Raw genomic sequence first — 24,749 nt, forward strand, 5'->3', positions numbered from 1 at the left:
AGGCTTGGCATACCGGAAGAAAAAGATCCATCCGTAATCCAAATTCGAATTGAATTTTTACAATCGCCCTGAATATAAACAGTGGTAGTCTATCTACGGCAAGAAAGTTGTATAGGCGTTGCCCAGTGTCTTCTACTGTAGGTAAGGAAATGCCGTTTGAATCTGCTTTATATCAAATGATCATCAACTAATTTTTCGCAGAACTTCGTACAAATGAAGGCTAGCTTGGCCTATAACGACGATGGGCCAATAATTGGTAGGCTCTTGTGGTAATACGTAGATCTACTGTATACTTATTTATATGTGTATACATGTAATTCAAGTCAAAAATTTTCCCCATACCATTTGCAATTTTCTTCATGAAGTGTGTAATCTGTTTTATTTTCACATTGCTATTGATTGAATTTCAAGAATTAAGCAGGTATAAACTGAGCACCGTTGCCAGTGGCGGATCTAGACCTTACTCTGGGGGTTTGTAATCCGAGATTCCTCTGACTCTAACCCCCGCTTTTATATTGTGACATGTGCGAAAAAAGCGGGGGTTAGAGTCAGAGGAATCTCGGATTAGGGGTTTGGGGTGTTGGTTTGAAGCCCAAAGGGCTGAAGGGAGGGGGGGGGGGGTGATGGTGGCATGGGAGGGGGTAGCTGCAATAATGTAGCCCTATCCAATTTTTTTTTATTCTGACGTTTTCGGGACAGGGCTACAATTCCATAGGATCTCCGTAATGGTGCAAAATAATTTTATGAATAACCGATAATAAACTCTGTGTATTAGTCCCAAATGTTGTTTACACCAAAAGGAGTACCAACTTTGTGCTCGGGCATGTCTAATAAAGGTGTTTTTCATTAAATATAATGTACAGCATGCAAAATTCTTCGTCTGCTCCGCCATGCTTGTTATCGCGAGATCTCGTAGGTGGATCTAATGAAAAGCCTAAACATTGACAATCAGCGCGAAATTGTAGTTACTCGAGCCACTTCGACAAAGAAAGGAAAATCATATTGTTGCAGAAAGAATTTACACTCTGCTGTTTGGTTTTTAACTTGATAGTAAATTCAAACCTTTTCAATACCGACGAAATAGCTTTCGCCTCCATACTTGTCCATTGATGTAAATACTACCTTATATGGCATATGCAAATGACTTGACAACCGGAAGTTGAAACTTCAGTACCTCAAACATGGCGCACAAATATGAATCGAGAAATTGGAATTTATCGAAATTGTTGAAAAAGGTAGAATAGAGCCTCACAAATCTAAAGTTGCAGGTTGTAAATTTAAATATTGACTAAGAAACATAGAATATCATTTTATTTACGTAAAGAAAGTCAGGAAATGTTTAGAATGAGCGCAAATGTTGCGGGAGTGAATCACTACCGCATTTGCACCATTACGGAGATCCTAAGGAGTTGTAGCCCTCTCCCTAAAAAAAAAAAAAAAAAAAAAAAATCAGAGAGGGCTACATTATTGCAGCTAGGGAGGGGGTTAACCCCTCTCCCATTGGGGGGGTTGCTTCCCGAAGGAAATTTTTAAAAGATTGATTTAAAATGGTGTATTTTAATGCATTTTCGACTGGGGGGGGGGGGGGGGGGGGGAGGTAGTAGTGGCCATACTTCAGGTGCCTGTGGATTTCAAGACTCCATGTGATCATACAGATACTGAAGCTTAATATTATTTTAAAAAGATTAGAAGACATATTAACTTGTGTACATTTCATTGATGATGATTTGTAATAAAAAAAAGTCTAAAAACAGTAATGGTAATCCCATTTCCCTATTGATACGAATAATCACAAATGAGGTTGTGTTGAAATATTTTCATAGGTGTAGAGTACCTCAAATGTGGTAATGTATGACGGATGTCACCTGTTGTACTGGTTCACGGTTCTTCATAATCACCTGGTGTTTCCTCGTATGTCCCAAAAGTAAAAAATTCACAAATCGTCAGTTCCATACCCCCTTTTAGACAAATAGTAAATTTCAGTAAATTATAATGTCTCCAGCAAGGGTATCTTTGATGTTCGTTACCATGGAAACGAACTCATGAACCTATCTAAAAAATGTCTTTTTTCGATAAAATGAGTACAATACTATCTATTTCACTCATTTTTAGGATTTTTTAATTACTCTGGTATCAGTCCCATACATCCTTAATATTGTTTTTACTTTCTCACTTTATATACCTGTTCAAATCTTATTTGTTATGAATTTGTTTTTTAATAAACATGTTCAGTTATCAGTACTGATAGAGTATATGAAATATAAGTTATAATTTCTGAATGATACTTCATGGTTTTCTTTTTGAATTTCAGAATGAAAGGTTTATTTACAGTTTTAATTTGACTAAATTTTATAATCAATAATAAGAAAATAAAAGTTACATACTATTGGGATACGAGTGTAGAGCTCTATATTACACATATTTATAATAAACATGAAATTATACAAATACCGTTTGTAATGCAGATCAAAATTTACATTCATTGATAGGGTGTGTTTTTGTTATTATAATAATAAATTTTTGTGTATTTACATTTTTACTTACTTACAGTGCTCTTCACTTTACTTTAGTGTTTGATTTTAATTTCTATGTTGATTTGTTTCAGTCTTTTGAAAATCAAAAAATGATTTGCACAGTGTTTGATTTTAAATTGATCCATTTGTGTCCATATTGTTTGACTACTGACGGATGTACTGATGTGCAGTGTTTGTGACTGTTCATGGCAACAAATCCATCGTGTCGGAGGCTTTTGTACACATTTTTTCTAAATTTGGGATCCCTTGGGAAGAGGTACATGGCCATCATGATCCCCTTCTGAGACCTAACACTGCAATTAAATGCAGCACACTGTGGCATTTTTCAAAGCTATGCAGTAAATACCATGTTATAAGTATATGGTTGTTTACAATACAGTGGGTCATTTTGATGTCATCAGCAAGGGATCAAGATAAGCCGCGATCGTCAAAGATCATTTTCCTGATCGAGTACATTTGATCAGCTGTTATGACGTTATCTTGCTTTGAAATAAAATTCAAAAATGAATTCTTGTTTAATAAAGCTTGATTAATGAATTAAATCCCAAACATAACTCAATTCTTCAGAATATCGTTTCATTTGACCTTTAAAGAGTCATCATTTTCAATTTTTTCACTATACGTATAGTTGATTGAAAAATCCATTTCCAGAAAAGAAAAAATTATTGTGAGGTAAATATTAGTCCAATTTCCATAATTTTTTCCATATGTATAAGTATGCAGAATAGTTCCCCCCCCCCCCCCCCTTTAGGATGCTAAGCAAATTCAATGTGATACATTGAACATTAAAAATAATTTATGAAATCATCAAGGCAAAATTTCTAACCTCAAAATAATACAATTTCTTAACAAACTGTGCTGTAAAATTTCAATTTCACATTTGGCGGATTATTATCACCATAAAGCTTCAGATAAACTTATGTGAAGAAATTACAAACTATTCAGAATTCCATTATATCATATCCACAAGAATGAGCGACAAATAAAGTTGCAACGATTTTTTTCTTTAAAAAAAAAAAGGCATTTTCAATGAAATATACAGTGAAAAAATGAAATGATGACTCACTTATGGCCAGGTACTGCATATTTTGAAGTATAATCAATGACTTGCAGACATGCTTTAATACCAATATGATATAGCTGTGTAATACTGTTTCCATCCCCCCCCCCCCCCCCAGCTATCACTCATTCTGTAGAAAACTCCCTTAACTAATCGTAACTTTTTCCACTCTAGAAAATATCCCTGTACCTCGAATAGTTCTTGCCTCATGTTTCATTTGGTCTAAATCTCTCATCCTTCAGCTCAGTCCCTACTAATCCTCCCAATGTGGGAACCATGTTTAACCCTGGTAACTCGTGATCATCGGTAAAGATCAACAAGACAAAGCTGAGTGTTGACATGATGTATAATCATACTCAATAGGTACAATATCAATCTAATTAAAATTAGATCCTAGGATCCGCTCATCTAATATCGCTAACTATGTGTAGCGATAGTAGATGAACGGATCATAGAATCTGATTTTAATTAGATTGGTACAATATTAACAAGTAATTTCACAATCAAAATATACTTTGGTCACATATATATATATACATGTATATATGATATATAAAATCAGAAATATTATCAACATCTGCCTTCAAGTCTTTTCACCCTTTATAAAATCCAAACCTCCTCAAAAACTTTGTTGATCCACCCCTGTACTACCAATACCTCTACATTCTTATATATGGAGAGTATTTGTCAAACCAATCCTACCTGAGAGGATATAAATGCAGTGATTTATTACATCCAATGAGGAGGGAGGTTAATGTTTTCTGTTATGTTCTTGCATTTATTTATATATATCGATATGTTTATGTGTGTGTGTGTTTATCTATGGTCAATATGATATGAAGATTTCCACATAAGGTGAGGTTTTGACTGGATCAGAGCATTCACAGATCAAGAGAGATTTAGGAGCCTTTGACAGAGGTCTGCAATCTCAGTGAAGACACTCGTGCATGTCCAGGTGTCTTTGTCTTTAGTTCTGTTTCAACTGACTTTGTTTTCTTTGTGTGCACTTTGGTGTTTTTCATTGTAATAGTAAGCTGGTCATCTTTCTAATGTTGAAAGTTATATCTAACCAATGATTGTGTGGTGCATGGTTAGAATATGGTTATAAAATGGTTAAATAGAACAAAAATGAAACATACCCATGTTGAGTGCAAGTGACATTTGAAAGCTTTCAATGAGGAGACTGCTAGAATGTCTTGTTGTAAAAGATACCAGTCCTTCAATGTTAGGAATGATGCTGATTCAGGCTCTGTGATCTTCTAGCCAGTTGAATTTCTAGTGTGTGCTGGTTGAGACTCTGATCTTCTAGCCAGTGGAATTTCTAGTGTGTGCTGGTTGAGACTGTGATCTTCTAGCCAGGGGAATTTCTAGTGTGTGCCGGTTGAGATTCTATGATCCTCTAGCCAATGGAATTTCTAGTGTGTGCTGGTTGAGCCTCTGTGATCTTCTAGGTAGTGAATTTCTAGTGTGTGCTGGTTGAGCCTCTGTGATCTTCTAGGTAGTGAATTTCTAGTGTGTGCTGGTTGAGCCTCTGTGATCTTCTAGGTAGTGAATTTCTAGTGTGTGTTTGTTGAGACTGTGATCTTCTAGCCAGTGGAATTTCTAGTGTTTGTTGGTTGAGACTCTGTGATCTTCTAGGTAGTGAATTTCTAGTGTGTGCTGGTTGAGCCTCTGTGATCTTTCAGGTAATGAATTTCTAGTGTGTGTTGGTTGAGACTGTGATCTTCTAGCCAGTGGAATTTCTAGTGTTTGCTGGTTGAGCCTTTGTGATCTTCTAGCCAGTGGAATTTCTAGTGTGCATGCAGGTTGAGACTCTGATCTTCTAGGTAGTGAATTTCTAGTGTGTACTGGTTGAACCTCTGTGATCTTCTAGGTAGTGAATTTCTAGTGTGTACTGGTTGAGACTCTGTGATCTTCTAGGTAGTGGAATTTCTAATGCGTGCTGGTTGAGACTGTAATTATTATGCCCCCTACAATACAATGCATTGGGCTACTGGTTGTACATTTCAAATGTCCTGAAAAATCTTGTCTGGATGTCCAGCTTTTAATGTCTTAGTAGGTGTGGAAATATCTCAAAATTGTATAAAACAAATAAATATTAAATCAAAGGGAATTTTTGATGGACACCAAGCCTCAGTACATTTATTGTAGGTCCGAACCCTTCCCCTCTCTGTAATAAATGTTTATATTTAACAGGATTAATTGTATGATGGAGAGAGAGAGAGAGAGAGAGAGAGAGAGAGAGAGAGAGAGAGATCCTTATTTGTAGCTCATGTATTGATTTATTGAAGAATTGTATGTAATTTTAACATCTATTTATTTAGAAGATATAGTTTTGTTTGATGTGAATGACTATTAGAGGGAACCCAGAATCAATCTCTCTGTGTTTATCTAGATATGCTGGACAAAAAACCCACTGAAAGTAATCAATTGATGGTGTGCTGTTTTCTATTCATCCTTTATTATCAATGTAAATGATAGTTCATAAGATGAAACATGAGACAAAATATGTGATATTGTGAAGTTCCTATATTTCATTTCTCATGTTTCTGGCAGTAAATCTCATTTTGAAATTTTGAAATAGTCTTCACCATGACATTACAGGGTTGATTAGCATCGGTGATCTTGTAATCATTGTTAAAGGGTGAGGATTCCTTTATAATGTTTTAAACTTAATCAGTGATTCTCTCAAAGATCAATATCTGATGGTAGTCATTCCATTAAGTGACCTTTAAGTGAAGGTTGTTTTATTGAATAGGGAATTTTTTTATGAGAAGATTCTAATAATAATTCAATATACAAATGGCTGGTGTGTTCTTATGTACTAAGTAACAGTCCCAAACACTGTGACGTTTAATCTCGTCCACTCACGCAAATATTGATTGGGGAAGCGTCACACACACAAAAAAAGAAAAGTTGGGATATTTAAATAGATCTCTGCAAAGGTATGTGGGTCATGTCATTGCAAAATATTGTTCATTAGACTTTGAGAATTATTAACTTAAAGAAACTAATTAAATGAGGGTCTGATGAGTGTATTGGTGATTACCAGATTTCTTTACTAATCAAAAGTGTGAAATATTCACCATTAGAGTTTTGACTTGATCAGTTTTGTTTGTATAGACTGACAAGAAGACTCTCAATGCTACTGTACACCTCATTGTTTACTTATATTTTTGTCCAAAAAATCAGGAAAAATACATTTTGCGATCTCCTGGCTGAAAGGTTTACCTATTTGTTTGTGGAGTCATATTCTACTTCATTAGTCGGATTTTCTTATAGGAACCTGTTGACTGTCACACAGGAAGCTGGTGACTTAACACACAGAATTATTGGCTGTAGTTTGTGGTTATCATTAAGTATATATATAAAGGGATGTGAACTCGCTATATTAACAGCATTATCATCCCATCCCAAACCCTGCTCAGTTTTACTATCTCCTTGTTATTAAAGATATTGAGTTAATTTTTCATTTTCACATTGACAGATCTATGTCTTATTCAGAAGCTGTTTGACAACCACATCAATTAAAGAGGTGACAATTTTTGTCCATTTTGTTTTTTCTGTGTATTTGTTTTAGGTCTGCTAGTATTGGTAGGGTTATGAAACAAGTTTTCTATGTAGATTTTCAGTTCTATTGACAAGTTAACAAGTGATTGGGAGTTACCTTTCACAAGGAAGTGTTCGGTCCGTTGTGTGCATGCGATATTGCGGGTGTGCTTATTTGTGGACAAGATTGAATAAAAACAATTGGCATGGATTTCATTTAAATTTTCACAATTAAGCATGAGTTTGATGACTTGGAGAAGAACAGAGTAAGCTGTGGGAGTAATCTGTGTTTGAAATATAGTGCAGCAGTGGAAGAGAGGTCGGGAACCTTGACAGAGGTGTGCAGCCTTAGAGGTCCAAACACTCTTTTCATTTAGATTGGGGAGGGATTTGGTGCAGCCTTAATTAGAGGTCCAAACACTCATTTTCATTTAGATTGGGGAGGAATCTTGATGTAAACTTTTCATTTTTGAAAATTTCATTTTGATTGTTCAACCTTGGTGAATGTTTGAAGACATTAGGCTTATGGAGTTCTTTATAATTTTATTTTAAACAGAGATGAAGTATTTTAAGATGCCATGTTGATTTGAGTAATCTAATGCTGATTTACCTTTAACAGAATTAAAGTGATTGACGATGTCGTATCCAAAGGCTGAGATGGCAGGAGGAGGGCAGCCTGGGGCACCAGTTCAGGCCCAACCAGCCGCGGCAGGTAGGGACTAGTTAAAACTAACCCTGAATTCTGTTAATCACTCTCCCATCTGCAAACAAAGTTTTGTGGGTATTAGAAATTGCCATATCCACCATTCATACATCTGTTCTGTCCGTCCTTCATCATTAGAGTTTGTCCATGGTGGAGAAACATTCGAAGCTCACATCCAACACAAAGGTTGCCTATGCCCAGCCAATATGTTGTGACCTGAGCCTAGTCAAGGTCAATGATAAATCAATGTCACTGATGATCAAGTTCCCAGATATTTGTTGTAAATTTATAACAGAGAGACATTATAAGCTCATGATAATGCACATGGCATAATGGTTGCGAATAAATGAATAGTGCATCATGTTCCTGAATAAATGTCAGTAAGTTAGTCATCATGTTTAAATTGGTCTGCGTCCTTCGTTGTCTGTTGTGCGTTAACAACTGAACATTTTTCATTTCCTGTACCCCTGGGGACAAGATCACTGGGTGTTACTTCCATTACTGTATTTCTGTTTCTCAGTGTTCAAAGAAGGGCATTCCTTCAGTGGCCCCTTAATCATTGCCATCAGGGATGCTGATATTCCTTAATTATTGTATACATGGAAATTTTGCCCCCACTGTATTTTTAACTCCTTTCTCCTAATCTAAAAATCTAAAAAAAAAAAAAAAAAAAAAAAAAAAAAAGGGGGTAAAAATTGACCAATTTTCAAAAATTATTTTTACAACTGCACATCTCTAAGAAAACCTGAATGCATAGTGATGTAGAGCAGGAAGGCCTCTACCAAAATTGAATATTTCATTATCCCCTGGGCAGGGGTTCTGACTCCAGGGCGGGGCCAAACTTGGTATATAGTGTTTATGTGTAAAACACTTAAACATCTTCTTCAGTTCTATTGATACTAAATGGATATTTAGAAAGAGCAGGTAGTCCTTTACCAAAATTGTAGATTTGATGATCCCAGGGGTAGGGGTTATGGTATTGGGGTGGGGCAGAGAAAAATGGTCAGAACTTTATTAAATGTGTAAACAATAGAATGTTTTTAACTTCTTCTTGATAACTACCATTCCAATTCTTTCAAATTTGGTATGAAGAATCATTGGAACAAAGGAGACATAAATTGTAAATTTTAGGACTCCTGCACCCCTGGGGTCAAGATCACTGGGTGTTTGTTCCATTACTGTATTTCTGTTTCTCAGTGTTCAAAGAAGGGCATTCCTTCAGTGGCCCCTTAATCATTGCCATCAGGGATGCTGATATTCTTTTCATAAAACACAGAAATTTTGCCTTCACTATATTTTCGTCCATATGCATGCAGTATGCTTATATCCTCAATGAACAAATTTAATTTTATTTATATTATGGTATTCAAGCATAAGATTTTAGTGTGATGTCTATTTCAATTTCTTTGCCCATCCAAGATATTTTCTGATGTATACAACAAAGTGGCGTTTTTCAACAACAACAAAGAAATCGCTGTCTTGGTGACAAACTTTGCCTCTCAATTGTAAGGTTTGCTCTAATTGGTCTTTGCTGTATGCACACATATGTAAAATTGGGTACTGTAAGCTTTCATTTTGGTGAAATGAATGTATATATTTTTAGTACCTGTCAAACTGCTAGCAGTGATATCACGATTTTTGCAGTAAGATGATTAAATGTTCGAATATTGCTAAATTATTTGTTTTTCAATGGAAACTGCATTATTGATCAACTGACAGGCAGATGATAACTTTTTCACATCATACTGTGTACTGCAACAGTTTGTCAGTTGATTGCTTATTTTTATGTAATAAATTGATATGTCAACCTAATATCATCTCATAAATTTATAAGTAAATCTATAATTCAGTAAAATATGGTTACAGTGAATATGCTTATAATGAATTCATGCTTGGAGAAAAGTAATTTTAATTCCCTGTAACATATTATAAAGTTATTAGTCTAAGATATTTCACAAAGTATGTTTATAATGAATCAAAATTGTTTCTCTCCAGCACTTCACTATAAGAATGTTTTTCTGTACATTTATTACCTAGGGGTATGTCCCCCCCCCCCCCCCAAATGTAGCAAAACATGACAATGGGTGAATTCAAAACATGACCAAATATTTTTTCAATGAGTGTGGCCAAAAACGTCTCTTTTCGTGGCAAAATGTACCTGTATACAAACACGTATATTTATATGTAGATATTGTGTTGAATGAGTTTGATTTGTTTGACAGATGGTTTCACAAATTTATTTCCCGTACATCCAGGTAGTGTATAAGTGTGATCATGCATGGGCTGTATGTTTCTTACTGCTGAGTTATAATAACTTACAAATGATAGCGAGTGATTAAAGTAGGGGTTATTTATTGTGTGTTTTACAATACATGTATATAATAACTACAGTAACTTGATCCAAAGAGTTGGATCACGTTGACAGGCACGGATCATCAAACGAGGTGCGAAACGTTGAGTTTGATCTGATGATCCGTGTCTGTCAACGTGATTTAACTCTTTGGATCAATTACTTTAGTAATGATAAATTTATTGTATACCGGCCCCCTTATGTGTATTTTAATCCATATTTTATATAAGATAATAAATGTAATCCGAATTATCAAAAACACAGACATGCAGTGAAATACGCTGTTCTGTTTGTGACGCGATCAATATTATCTACAAAAAACGTTGCATTGATGCATTGTGACGTCATCAGTTTCAGAGAATACTGATACGGAATCAGAAAATCACAGTGTGGTGACCCGGAATATTGGACTACATTCTGTGAAATCAACAATATCTAAACCAAAACCTTGATGGGTATATAAGAAATTAAAAACTCTAGAACTTTTTTATGATTATATACTTCCAAAACTGCTATATTTCCTTTCACAAGTATGTGATTGTTGAATACGAGTAGCTTTCAACAGGTAGTAACGGCAAGGGTCAGTCAAAATTAACTGAGAGTTGTACATGTATTCATGATTCTTAGACATTGTATCTAAATGATAGAATGGTCAAATTTAGAGGAATTATTGTTAAGAATTGGAATATTAGAATTCTTTATGAACTCCTTGAAAAAGTGGAATATTTCCTGAGTATAATTTGTTACATTCGTCAGTAGAAATAATGGTTAGTTTTGAATTATACAAAAATTGATGAAATTGTCAGGTTGATGATCATTTTGATTTGTATTGACTATTTACAACTCATCGACACTGAAGTGCGATCTCGACTGTATTCAATAGATAACTGATAGGTATAGATACTTTCATTCAGACTCGTATATATTTTGTTTTTCATGATTTAGAAATGATCTCACACTTGATGATATCACTTTACGGGAATCTGCGCGTGATCTATCCATGCTGTTTGTTTTTTAATATGTCGACTGAATCATAAGAGATAAATTAACAACTCTGGGTTATTCTTGACTGCTCCTCATATGTAAGATTTATTTAAATAGCGGTGGTTTTCTGGTGACAAATTGATTGATGTAGATGAAGTTTTAGGTTCTTGTAACTAATTTGTTTGAGTGTTGGAGTAACCTCCAACTGCTAAGATAAAAAAAAATACTGTAGTTTCATCAGTTTTCGTTGAGATACCAATTTTTATTGCTTTCCTGGTTGTGCTTAGCCATGTAATCCAGTGATCAACAACATTATACAATTTTTGTCTCATGAAAGAACATTAGTTGATGTTTCCATTCAACAAAACTGTATTTTTTTTAAATTGTTGAAACCAGAGTACAGTGTAATCCAATGTTAACCCTGTGTGCTGCTTACTTAAATGAGTGTGGATTGTGTTAATTATTATATCTATAAATAGTACCTGGGCTTTAACTGAGCCATAAAAGCCCTTACTGCTTGGGGACTACTTTAACTCAATTGTGACATAACAGTTGCTTACAATACTTGGTGATGGTGACATTCCCTCTGTTTACAGAAAGTGCATATAAAGACTGCGTCTGTAATTGAAAATGTAAACAAAGGTATGGTTCTTGGATTAAAAGTGCATAGAATTTGAAAACTATGCAAGAAAAAGAGTTATTAACTAAATATGAATATTGGAAAATATGCCTGCCCTTGGCCATTGCACAGAAGCGAATCTTAAATGTGCAAGTGCAGCCCACTTTACCATGCAACGACGTTGAGCATGTATATTTCCTGATATCTAGTCAACTTTAAATATTAAACTTATGTGTCCAGGGAAAGAAAGGATATTAAGGAATGGTGACTTAACACTTAGTTCTCTCCATCCCAGGAGATACAAAAGGCAGCGACAATCTCCACACCACTCTGCCCCAATCTGATTTGAATTTCTAATGTCATTGGTTTCTGTAGCAATATTGTTTTTCCTTGAATGGGATGTTAATTAACCAAGATCCAACCCCCAACCAGGAGGACCAAGGGTTTTCTGGAGGGGTCTCCTTACTTAGTTGACAGTTCCCTTGCTCACGAGCTCCATTTGCTCGGGTTTGGATTGAGAGTAAGGTGATTTATGGCAACCTCGGCCAACCACTTGCCCTTGTGAAGTCAGCCTAGGGTCAAATGGTGCCCAGTATGCATCTGTTTCCATGAGGAGGCATCACATAGGACTTGCTGTGGAGAAGCTATATACTGGCAGAGGACAGCTTACATATTGCTCACCTTTCCACTATCTGCTAGCCAGCGGTGAGGGCTGAAAATGAGAGGCGACAAGAATACGGACACTATCACCATCACACGGTATCACTGTTAATTCTGCATTACTCACCGTCTAAGTATGTAAATTCCATACTAGTAAGATAAATTATCACTAAATTTTTGGTTCAAATGAGGACTTCTATGGCACAATAATAATTATCTTCTGAAATTAAAGAGTTTTTATAATTTGTTTTCTAAATTAGCAATTATACAAGTAGGTATGTGGAGATAATATCATGTATATCAATCAGTATTTTGATATCATAACAGACAATATTAGGAACTCTTCAATTTCAGGAGATTAAATATTGTGCTATGGAAGTCATCATTTAAACGGGAAATTTAGTGCCTATTTTCATTTTGGGATTTTCATGGTAAGCAATGCAAAATTGATAGTGATAGAGAGTTAGTATAACAGTCAAATCACTTATATGAAGCAAACAGCAGAGTCACCTAAGTTCACATTGCTAGAACCGGCCGAATTTAAGCTGACAGTGAATTATGAAGGACTGCTCTGAGATTCAATGATGGCGTCAGTCCAAATATTCGGCCAAGCAAAATCTCAGCCAAGATTAGTGAAGCCAAGTAAGCTGCTGGTGTAAATACTGCCAGTGATATGCTACACCACCATGTCATGTTAAAACAGTTCTGAAATTTGTTCATGATTTGTACACACAGACCTGCAATCTCTACCAAGGGGCACTACACATGCTTCCATTTTACCTCTGTTATTGCCTAAATTGCACAAATCTTGTAAAATGGTTACTAAATAGCCTCTAAAACCACATTCATTAATTTTAGGTTGGGAGTATTATTAAGAACTTTTAAGATGCATTGCATGCATTGAATGTGTTATGAAAGTGTAGAATAAACAATTAAATATTTATAGTATAAATATGATTTATACAATATGTATAATGTGAATAGATAAGCTATAATTAATTCTATGACCCATTTGTTCAATCAGCTATGCCAGGAGCTCCAGGAGGCTGGATGCAAGCACCGACTCAGGTCCCCGCCAACTGTCCTAAAGGGCTGGAATACTTGGCTCAGGTGGATCAGCTGCTGGTCAAACAGAAAGTAGAGGCACTGGAAGGTAGGTCAAACAGAAAGTAGAGGCACTGGAAGGTAGGTCAAACAGAAAGTAGAGGCACTGGAAGGTATAGGTTGAACAGAAAGTAGAGGCACTGGAAGTTAGGTCAAACAGAAAGTAGAGGCACTGGAAGGTAGGTTGAAAAGACAGGGGCACTTTAAAGTATGTCAAACAGAAAGTAAAGGCAATTAATGGAAGGTAGGTCAAACAGAAAGTAGAGGTACTGAAAAGTAGGTCATATAGAAAGTAGAGGTACTGGAAGGTAGGTCAAACAGAAAGTCAAGACACTGGAAGGTAGGTCGAACAGAAAGTAGAGGCACTAGAAGGAAGATGAAACAGAAAGTAAAAGCTCTGAGAGGTAAATCAAATAGAAAGTTGAAACACATACATGTACATCAAAAAAGAAAGCAGATGCTCTGGAAAGTATGTCAGAGAGTAAAAAGAAGTAATTAAAAGGGGGAGCAAAGGTAGTAGATTCAAATACTCAAAGAAATAGAAGCAATGAATTACAATGAAGTCAAAGTTACATATCATTACTGTCATTTAAAGCAAAAGTTTACTAAAGGTGGATTTTCACCTTGACACATTGAAACTTTATTCACCCCCAAAGTTTTACCATTTACTGTATGCCATTAGATGTTCAAGAACTGTATGTATTAAGAGTTTAATGTTAGGCCAGTTGTAGATTCGCTCATTGAGAGTGCATACTTGCACTGCTTGGCTGACACAAGGACACCTATGTTTTTGTGATGACACAAGGACACCTATGTTTCTGTGATGACACAAGGACACCTATGTTTTTGTGAAGTTACACTGTAGAGGAAAATTGCTATTTTGTTCTATCTCTTCAGTTCATAAAATCTTATAGAAATATTATATCTCAGTGAGTATCAGACCCTGGAGGTCAAGGTCTCACAAGGTGTCATGGTCACAACCTGCAGTGCTTATGATTCTTGTAATGTTAACTATAAGGCACCGTATATCGGTAAATTTTGGCATTTAACGGAAATGTTGGCTTTTTTTTTGGTGGATGAAAATTTGCCAAAAGTAAAAGCACCAATATTTCTATTATAATTGATATGCTAATTAAATGAAATTGACCAAAAAAAAAAAAAAAAAAAATAAGTGCTACGATTTCAAATTTCTTTTTTGTAAAAAATCTGCTAAATATTCCTGCCACCCAAATTACCCAATATATGATCAATCTTTAGGTTATATGATAAATCTGTAGGTATAAACCTGTCTTCTTTCAATTTTCAGCATTTACTGGATTTGAGACAAACAACAAATATGAGATTCTGAATTCTATGGGACAGAGAGTTTTCCATGCTGTGGAAGGTAAGTGTACTGAAACAGAAGTGTACCATTCTGTAAAAGATGTGTGCTCTAGATCTGAGACACAATATTCTATGTGTAGAGTACACTATAGATACTGTAAATCTTGTACACTTTTGACCTGCTGTAGACTCATGAGCTGTACATATTCTTAATTTGCAGTCCACTTTTGACCTGATCTTCAACAGATATGATTTATTTTTGCCCACTTTTGACCTGATCTTCAGTAGATATGATTTATTTGTGCCCACTTTTGACCTGACCTTCAGTAGATATGATTTATTTGTATACACTTTTGACCTGACCTTCAGTAGATATGATTTATTTGTGCCCACTTTTGACCTGACCTTCAGTAGATATGATTTATTTGTATACACTTTTGACCTGACCTTCAGTAGATATGATTTATTTGTATACACTTTTGACCTGGCCTTCAGTAGACATGATTTATTTGTGCCCACTTTTAACCTGGCCTTCAGTAGATATGATTTATTTGTGTACACTTTTGACCTGATCTTCAGTAGATATGATTTATTTGTGCCCACTTTTGACCTGGCCTTCAGTAGATATGATTTTTTTGGCCCACTTTTGACCTGATCTTCAGTAGATATGATTTATTTGTGCCCACTTTTGACCTGGCCTTCAGTAGATATGATGTATTTGTGCCCACTTTTGACCTGACCTTCAGTAGGTTCCTGACTTTACAATAGATATATATATGATCTGTTACTTAGACATGTGCAATAAAGGAAGCATTTTATGAATGTATGTAATAAAGCTAACGACAATGCGGACAATAAAGAACTTTCAAGAGGACCATTTTTTGTCAAGGACTGTTTTTTTTCTTACGAGATTACTGAGAGGTACTAATCTGAACACATCTTCTCAACGCTTTCATTTTCAGTTGGCTTGATGGGTACCAAAGTCAACAATGTGGTTTCCAATTAGTGGGTTCTTTAAACATGTTATTTATTTGAAATATTATTTTCTATCTACTCCATTTGTCAATTTCAAATAGCGACAGGGCTGATTCAGAAGGTTGGTGAAGGAAAAAGGTTGACCAAGACTCTTGTATTGTCGATCAGTAGATATTGTTTGTCATGTGACAGCCTGACCTGTTCCGCCTAATGTAGTAGACTCGGTTTATTTTTAGATACTTGCTGCTGTACGCGTAACTGCTGTGGAAGTTCCAGGCCGTTTGACATGAAGATTCTAAACAACCAAAACCAGGAGGTGGTCCACCTGTCTAGACCCCTCAGGTGTAGCTCCTGTTGGTTTCCGTGTTGTCTGCAGGTAAAGTAGGAGCTGTCGTACAAGGCTTAGTTCCCTGACGAGAAGCTAGGGGGAGCTGTTGTCTAGGCTGGGTGTCAGTAGTGTGTCATCTGTCTGTCAGCAGCTTTTGTCCGACTCAGCGTCTGTAAACAGTTACAATTAATTCTTCTCCAGACTGACTGCATGCTCAGTCACTACATCTGTTACAAATGTTTCTGTAGTGTTGATAATTTTTAGAGTATCTTTAAATGGTCACCATGGCTTTTGATTAGCTAAGACAAAATTGCATCGTTTCCAGAATTCCTGTAAGATAAGTTACAATACCTGGTACATGTACAAATGTTGCTCTATCAATTCAAAAGAATAGTAACTGTTGTTACTATTCCAATAAAAAGTTCACTGTAGTGATTCAAGTGAAGTGTTGCTACTCTTTGATAGATTGCTATAGTTGTTCTGATGTTATCAGGTACTACTTTTTGGTAAGTCACCGCAGCAGTTCTGATAAACGTTTTGGTACTTTTTGGTAGATCACTTGTCTTTTGGTAGGTCACTGTAGTAGTTCTGATGAAGTGTTGCTACTTTTTGGTAGATCACTTTTGGTAGATCACTAGTGGTTCTGATGAAGTGCTGAACTAGAGTATAGCCACCATGGGTTTTCACAGTTTCCCCGAGTTAAGGGTTTCTAATCCACTTTGCATCATAATAAACCCTTGACCAAATAGGCAGAGTAAGATGGGTTTGCTAGTGACATTATGCATTTATGAACTTTATTGACCTATGCTATTGACTAATCAGAGAGCACGTTTTAAACAATGATAGCTACACAAAATGGCTACCTGGAAATTAAATTAGTTTAACTTTAAGTAATCTTTAGCGTCAACATGACTTATTCTAAAGTTCGCAATTAAACAATTATCTGCAACATTTTGCTTCATGTATTCAGTTTCAGCCAAAGATATTCAAATACGAAGTTTTCACTTAACCTCTGACAGCAAACGAAATCACAAAGTTGACAAAAATCGCATGGTTTTCTGTTTAAGATTGAGTTTCCGGTATAATAAAACAATGTTTCGGATTGGATTGGATCATGCATCTTCTAATGAGGGCAATCAGAGAACCGGATTTCTAACCTGTCTTACTCTACCTATTCGGTCAATTAGGGTTTATATGGAGCGGAGTGGATTAGAAACCTTCGACTCGGGAAGATGGGGTTTTCATTGGTGGTTATTAAATCAACCTTTTCTCCAAATAACTACATGTCAAATCTTCTTTTATTGAATTTTTCATGAATGTATTTGCTTCAGGCTAGTTAGGTTCAGACTCTCGAGTGCCTGTGATTGTGCTATTTTTGTCTCTAGATAAAGTCTGAATTGTTAGGTGAGGCACTTATTGGTGTCTATGTTGTCTACAGGTAATCTGGTACAGTCTGTCAACAGCAATAATCTGCTTGTCAGATTGACGTCAGTGTAAGTACAGAAACTAGGAAGCTCTCAAGGTCCATAAAGTTAAGGTCCTGGTGAAATATCTCTGACAGGTCAAGGAACCAGGATGTGATTCATGGCTTATCAGAAGGTTGTGTAAAATCTACAGGATACGCATTCAATATTTGTATGTCAGATAGAAAGGTGTTTTAGATACAGTAAATTTTGCTTCTATGAAATTCCTTGGGACATCTACATTGAATTCTTTAAATCCTTATCTAACTGAAGTCAGAACATGTGAATTCAACTTCACTATAAACAAAGAAATTATACTTACAAAATTTATAACATGAAATAAATATAATTTCCTTATAGCGGAGAATATTTTTGATAGGGAACCACAGCTGAAAAGAATAAATTTTGAGATACATGTATAAAGGCTTATATAAAGACAGCATCTGGTACTGGTCAGTTGCTGACAATAAGACTGGATTTTTATGTCTAAATTAAAGTGTATGGAGATTTTTTAACTATTGCAACCAAGAACAGAATAATGGCATTTCAGAAATGCTGCATATAAGTAACACCTTCACTCATCCTGAAAATATGTCAGAATTTTATGAGGTTAAAATGTTTACTGCTAGGACAGAAGGGATATACACGTATATATCTGCTATATACATCTATATATATGTATATTTTTTATATCTGATCCTTGAAATTTAGGAATTATGTGCAAGACGACTGTGTTATGTAGGAAATGCAAAGATGGAAACATTTGTTACTGTTTGAGAATGGGCACTCTTCAAAAAAAAAGAAGAAATAGCATCTAGCTGATTTATCCAAGAATCATATCTGGGATAAGAACAATTTTCCATGGGGAGTTCTTTCTGTTTTTGGTACTGATATTACTTTATTAGCTGATTTCCCACACTAAAGTTGTAAGCCTAATACTTTTTTCTGGATTTAATTCTTTATCATCAAAGATTTGGGAAATGCTCCTATTTGAAAAAGAGGGGGCATGTTGCTTTGCACCTGTCAGTCAATAACTGTCAGTCGGTTGGTAGACCAAGTGTTTTGAAAAGGCTTTGCTTGACAAACATCAAATTTGTATACTGAGTAGATGACCCCTACAGATTTTCAGGTCACAAGATCAAAGGGTAGGGGTCAAACGGCTTCAGACATAGAAAATATTGTTCACTCCATATCTTAAGAACTCTTTGCTTGATAGACATCAACCTTGGTACACTGGTACACCTTAAGGAGTAGAAGACCCCTGTGTATGTGTTTTCAAACCATTTCCTCTTAACATGATGGTAACTCTCCAGATGAGGAAATGGCAGCCTTCAGAAGTGACTACATACATTGCTTCTGTGTTTGATTTCTAGATAACTAAGAATTTTCAGACTATATTGTGTCCTGAAAAACTATATTCCTTATCACTTTTTTTCTTTAAGAAGGACATTGCAGGGAATTTTCAAAGTATTCTTTATACAGAGATCTCTTTATAATATGAGAGTTTTAATATTATAATTTTAACCAAATTCATGTATTGCTTGCAATAACTCTGTGCATTTGTAACTGAAATGATCTGCAGATTGTAGAATTGTATAAAGATTTAAATTCATTTTTCAACAGATATGACATATTTTTTGTAAATGCTGATATTGCCTTTATTTAGAGAGTGACGGTGGAGGCGCCCCCTGGGAAGGTGGCAGGGTATGTAACTCAGTCTTGGAGTTTGTGTAAGCCTCGTATAAGGATTGAGAATGCCAACGAGGAGACCGTACTAAGGATTAAAGGACCGTGCTGTCAGCTGAACATCTGTGGAGACATTGAGTTTGATGTGAGTTTTCTGTAACATATGTGGAGACATCGAGTTTGATGTGAGTTTTCTTGTAACATATGTGGAGACATCAAGTTTGATGTAGGTTTCTGTAACATATGTGGAGACATCGAGTTTGATGTGAGTTTTCTTGTAACATATGTGGAGACATCAAGTTTGATGTGAGTTTTCTTGTAACACATGTGGAGACATCAAGTTTGATGCGAGTTTTCTGTAACTTGTGGTGACACCAAGTTTGATATGAGTTTTCTGTAACATGTGGAGACATCGAGTTTGATATGAATTTTCTGTAACATGTGGAGACATCGAGTTTGATGTCCTTTATTTTCTGTTTGTAAGGTGTATGCGCCTGATGAGGAAACTTATGTGGGACGTGTCACTAAGCAGTGGTCAGGACTGGGTAAGGAGCTCTTCACTGATGCAGACAACTTTGGAATATCATTTCCCCTGGATCTTGACGTTAATGTCAAGGCTACTCTGCTGGGAGCTGTCTTCCTCTTGGTGTGTATCCATTTTGTTAAATATATCTACAGTATATTAAGGTATTATGTACTCGTGATTGCAGAAAAAAACCCAACTTAATTCATCTCTTCAAATGGCATAAATAAAACCTTGAAGGACTGATATAGCTATACTCACATGTAAATAGGCTCTGAATCTACATGTGGATTTAAAACTGAAAAATCATTGAAAAAAAGTCTATAAGATAAAAACATCATGTTTTTTTATCATTTTTTTTTGCACTGAATACATGTCTGTTGAAGTCAAATTTACCAATACATTTTGCAGATGTCTATGAAACATGTCAAATCCATTTAAGATCTGAATTTGATTTTCTGATGTTTCTTTTCTACAGGACTTCATGTTCTTTGAAAACAACACAAAGAAAGATGATAAAATGGTAGGTTTCTGACTAAATGATTAATTAGATAAGTGATGGAACCAGCTGTCGCCGGTTTATTAGATCAATGTCTGGCAACAGCTTGTTCTATTGATGCAAAAGGATATTTCCTATTTTTAAAAGTCTTGGAATTAAAAAAATATAAGAATGAGAGTATTCACTATTTCTATACGCCTGTATCTGCATGTTCATATCAGTTAGAGAACGACTGTAAGCAATAATCACTCACTCGTATAATTACTTATAGCTAGCTCTAATAGTATACTAGGGTAAAAAGATGTCTTATTTCATTCACTGTGTTCTGTTACTTAGTGAATCAAATTACCATTAGATGCAATTTTTGTATCATAATTAATATTCTGTTTGTAGCAGATCATTCAAATTAATTGATTATTCATTTTCCTCTTTAGAATTTGCATTAAAGGTGGGAATGTACCTTAATTTAAAGTTATTGGTTTTGTGTTATGATTGTTTTGTTTAATTTGTTCAGTCAAAATCTGGATATGTTTGAGTGTAAGTTGTTTTATTGCTAAATTTAATCAGGCTTCCTCCCTTACAAATTGCTAGAACAAAGCTAGTGCTTATTTTATCTTGTTCTTGGTGCAAATTTTTGTATTGAGAATACTCCTAGGGCTTGTTTTATCCTATATATAATCATGCAATCAGATTTTCTGTATTAAGAATGCAGCAAAGTTCTTGAAAATAATGATAAAATGGTTCTAAAAATAATATAAAAAGTTGCTGTTTATTTATTACAATAATCTGCTAATGGCTGTGATTTGAATACATTTCTTTTGAAAATTCTGATAGTTATTAAAATATGGCATGCATATAGTGAAAGAAAAAACATTAACAACAAACCGAATAATATAAATCTCTTTCCTTTTACCCTTCCAAACAATGAAATGCTACCATCACTTTCCAAGGAAAGTATTACAACTCAAGTTTTCAAAAACTCTAAAAATCATATATTAGACAAAATGCATTAAAATAGAATGAATTGCTTTTGACTATCACTGAATATGCACCAACCATCTAAATGTGAAACACAATGCATGATACGTGTATCTTTTTTAACTGTAAATGTTGAAATCTTTTCTTTTGGTTTTGGTTACCATGTAATCAAGTGTCTGTTGACAGATGTTTTTGTAATTGTTGTTTCAGCTAATGGATCATAATTATTTCATCTGTTTCGGGTGTATTACTTTTCCGCAAATTTTGAATGTTATATTCGCTTTTCCACAAAAAGTGTTGTTACGTTTCCACAAATAAATATACAGCTATCATTATGTTTCCACATTTCACCTGTGGCCAAAAGTTCAGCTTACGGGATTAAAAGATCTTGTGTGTCTGCAGAATCTAAGACTAGGTTTCCACCACAAATTTGGGCAGCAACTCCAGATATTGGGGGAAAGTGCACTTCAAATGAGCCAGAGTCTACTTATACCCATGTCAGTTTTGTATTCTATTCACACCCAAATATATTTGTATTCATGGACGTGTTGCAAAACCCCCAAACAACTTACATCAAAATCATGTCTCTGACAGCACCAGCAACTTTATGCAAAAGTGACAAAGAAAACTTGACTTTTTTATACAGAATACATGTATATGTGAAATGTATGAAACACGGAAGTTTTTCTGATTGATTTTTAAGGGCTGTGGGGTACAAGTTTGGTGCCTAAACAGACATATAAGATGTTTTGGATTAAAATTTATACATATACGCTGCAGGACTAACTCCTATTTGTTCCTACGTGAATTAATAGTGGACAGGAAACCATCCAGTCCAACAAATCCAGTCATATAAATTGAGAAATAAAAATAAAACGACACAGACACAAATAAATGCAACATCAATAGATTACAAAGATGCAAATAAATGAAAACTTGTGTGCATTACAACTTCTAACACAGGCATGTAGAACTGTCACATTACAAATAACTGCCAGATTTACTTCAATTTTCACAAGGATAGATATGCACTGTGGAAATTTCAGCCAACCCAATATTTGTAAACAAAAGTTTGGTTAGTTAGGTAGGTTAGTTGTGACTAATGTAAATTTACAAAGTTTCATGATATTATTAGTTAGTTGTGACTAGTGACTTTTTCCAACAATTTCATAAATTCTAAGAATTAAAATAATTCCAGATTCCAATAATACTCTATTATATACCATTTAGAACATTTTATGTAGTGCTACTGCCTAGAAAAAAGAATGAATGCAAGTATTTCATGCAGTGCTGTATGTTGTATTGTCAGAATTTTAAAATAAAATATGCCTTAGAAATACTATGTTTTTACAAGTAATCCAGGTAAGAATGCTTTGTATTTACCTGTATTCCAGGTAAGATGTTTGCAGAACTGTATTGACATATTTTTTGCAGAATAGTAGGAAAAAAATCATGGAATCGTAACATTTTTTGCGGAAATGTAATATCAATTTGCGGAAACGTGGTGCACTGGGTTGATAATATAATTTTTGTATTCGTTGTTTCTGTTGTTAGGCAGATAAATTCGTAATTGGTATTTTCGAAACCAGTAGCACTAGGGAAAACTTATTGCTAGCTATATTAAAGAAATAGAATGATATGTATCCATGTCTTCAGTATATTTTAATGCATGCATTGACAATAGTTTTTGTTTTACTTTATAATTGAAGGATAAACATAGCATGCATGGTTCTTACTAGGTTTGTATACTGAACATGTACGATTTCCACACATGCACCCCTGGGTAGCACGTTAGGACTTGTTGTCTTCTCAGCACCCTGGGATAAAATATCTGTCAATGAAATATCTAACTTCACTTCCATCAAATAGCATTTAATGTTTGATTTGTTAACAAGTGTCTGTCTGTCTGGCGGCTTTCCTTTGTGGAGATGTCAGAAGTCACTACATTCACGTGAAAGACTTGGAAACACAAATAAAATCCAAGTCCACATATAAAAAAAGTAGCACAAATTGATGGTGTGTGTGATTCATGTCCTTATCAATTCGAAATGTTTCTCTTGTTTGATGAATTTTGATGAATTCTAATGCTTTGGGTTTTTATTTTTAACTTTTTGGGCCATCTCTTTTCCAGAAACACGACCACCACTAGATGGCTGCAGAGTTGTGTCCAGTTTTTTCTTGACCACAGGGTACTGAGCCATTTTATAATCTCCATCATCACTTATGAAACTGGACCGCCCACTGCTTGTCGAACTTTTCACCATCTCAGTGGACATGCTGCTATTTACACAAATCTATGTCTGCCTTCTTAGTGTTTTACATTGATCCCACAGAATTTCCCGGTAGATTTCTTTAAATGTGTAACTTTAAAAAATTTCAAGGCTGGTCATCATATATATAAGGCATCAGTATTATGATTTGAATATGTCATAGATATTCAAGGATATCCTTCAGTCTTTTGTGTTAGATTAGGCTACTTGATAATTTTTACCATAATAGTTCCCAACCATAAAAACTGACTTTGCACTTACTACATGCTAATATGTATCGGTACCTGCACTGTGAAACAGAGTTGGTGATGTGTCATTCAGCTACTAAGCTAGGATACTAGATAGCTCTTACGTGGAAGATGCAGCTAACACATTCACATATCTTGGTTTTTATTTTAGTTTAACTGTGGATTTATCTGCATGATATTTGGAATATGATAATTCTCCTAGCTGTTTGGACGGTCTTGACCTCCTCCTGTGTACATGTATAAAGAATTACGAATCGTATTATTATGATATTCATGCTGCAGCATTGTTTTTGTATACAGAGACCAAAGCTGATTGTACAATTTGCTCATGTTATAAAAGAGAATATATCATATTTATATGCATCAACTTATGTTCATTTGGTTTCAGTAATATTATACATTTGTTATATTCATATTGTTTATTTTATTTGGTCTTTTAAACCTCGCGTGTTTTATTTGCCCTGAAATTTTTACTGAGGATTTTTTTTAAAAATTTATGATTTCAGTGTTTTATATGTTTTAAGGAGATACAATGAAGAAAATCGTATTATAAGAATCATTCTGTTCAGTCCGAAGAAAACAATTCAAATTAGAGTCCAAAACCGTTCAGTGAATGTTGTAGTCTGCAAACTATACAAGTATTTCAAGGCTTAGAAATACAAATTGATTTGAAGTATACATGTAATGATTTATGCATAAAAACTTTCAATTAATGGTCTTAAATACCATGTAGCTTTTGATATTAGATCTGTAGCACGTGTTGTGATCTGTCCTTTTATATAGAATTATCGTAGAACAATAAAATATTTATTTTCTTTCTCATCATGTGTTCTGTCTTTTTACTAAAGTGTGAGTTGATTGAGAGTGAAAAAGAATAGAATGTTTATCAAGAG

At 34.9% G+C, this 24,749-nt stretch overlaps 1 protein-coding gene across 26 annotated transcripts; it reads left to right on the forward strand.

Moving 5' to 3' along the window:
* On the forward strand, nucleotides 1-24,678 carry LOC125657938 (phospholipid scramblase 1-like). Of its 26 annotated transcripts, XM_056149734.1 has the most exons (12): nucleotides 6,479-6,539; nucleotides 7,082-7,129; nucleotides 7,763-7,855; nucleotides 10,069-10,101; nucleotides 13,484-13,612; nucleotides 14,870-14,947; nucleotides 16,098-16,237; nucleotides 19,319-19,483; nucleotides 19,823-19,984; nucleotides 20,340-20,384; nucleotides 23,048-23,077; nucleotides 23,470-23,664. In XM_056149734.1, the coding sequence occupies exons 3-11, from the start codon at nucleotides 7,780-7,782 to the stop codon at nucleotides 23,075-23,077; spliced, it is 858 nt and encodes a 285-aa protein (XP_056005709.1). In that variant the 5' UTR covers nucleotides 6,479-6,539; nucleotides 7,082-7,129; nucleotides 7,763-7,779; the 3' UTR covers nucleotides 23,470-23,664. The 26 variants fall into 26 exon arrangements, with proteins under 26 accessions (XP_048744836.1, XP_048744830.1, XP_056005710.1 ...); XM_048888879.2 differs by lacking the exons at nucleotides 6,479-6,539; nucleotides 7,082-7,129; nucleotides 23,048-23,077 and adding exons at nucleotides 1-141; nucleotides 20,875-20,897; XM_048888873.2 differs by lacking the exons at nucleotides 6,479-6,539; nucleotides 7,082-7,129 and adding an exon at nucleotides 1-141.
* Nucleotides 24,679-24,749: the final 71 nt, after the last annotated feature.

The sequence above is a fragment of the Ostrea edulis genome, chromosome 9, assembly GCF_947568905.1.
Source record: "Ostrea edulis chromosome 9, xbOstEdul1.1, whole genome shotgun sequence".
Classification (NCBI taxonomy): Eukaryota; Metazoa; Mollusca; class Bivalvia; order Ostreida; family Ostreidae; genus Ostrea; species Ostrea edulis.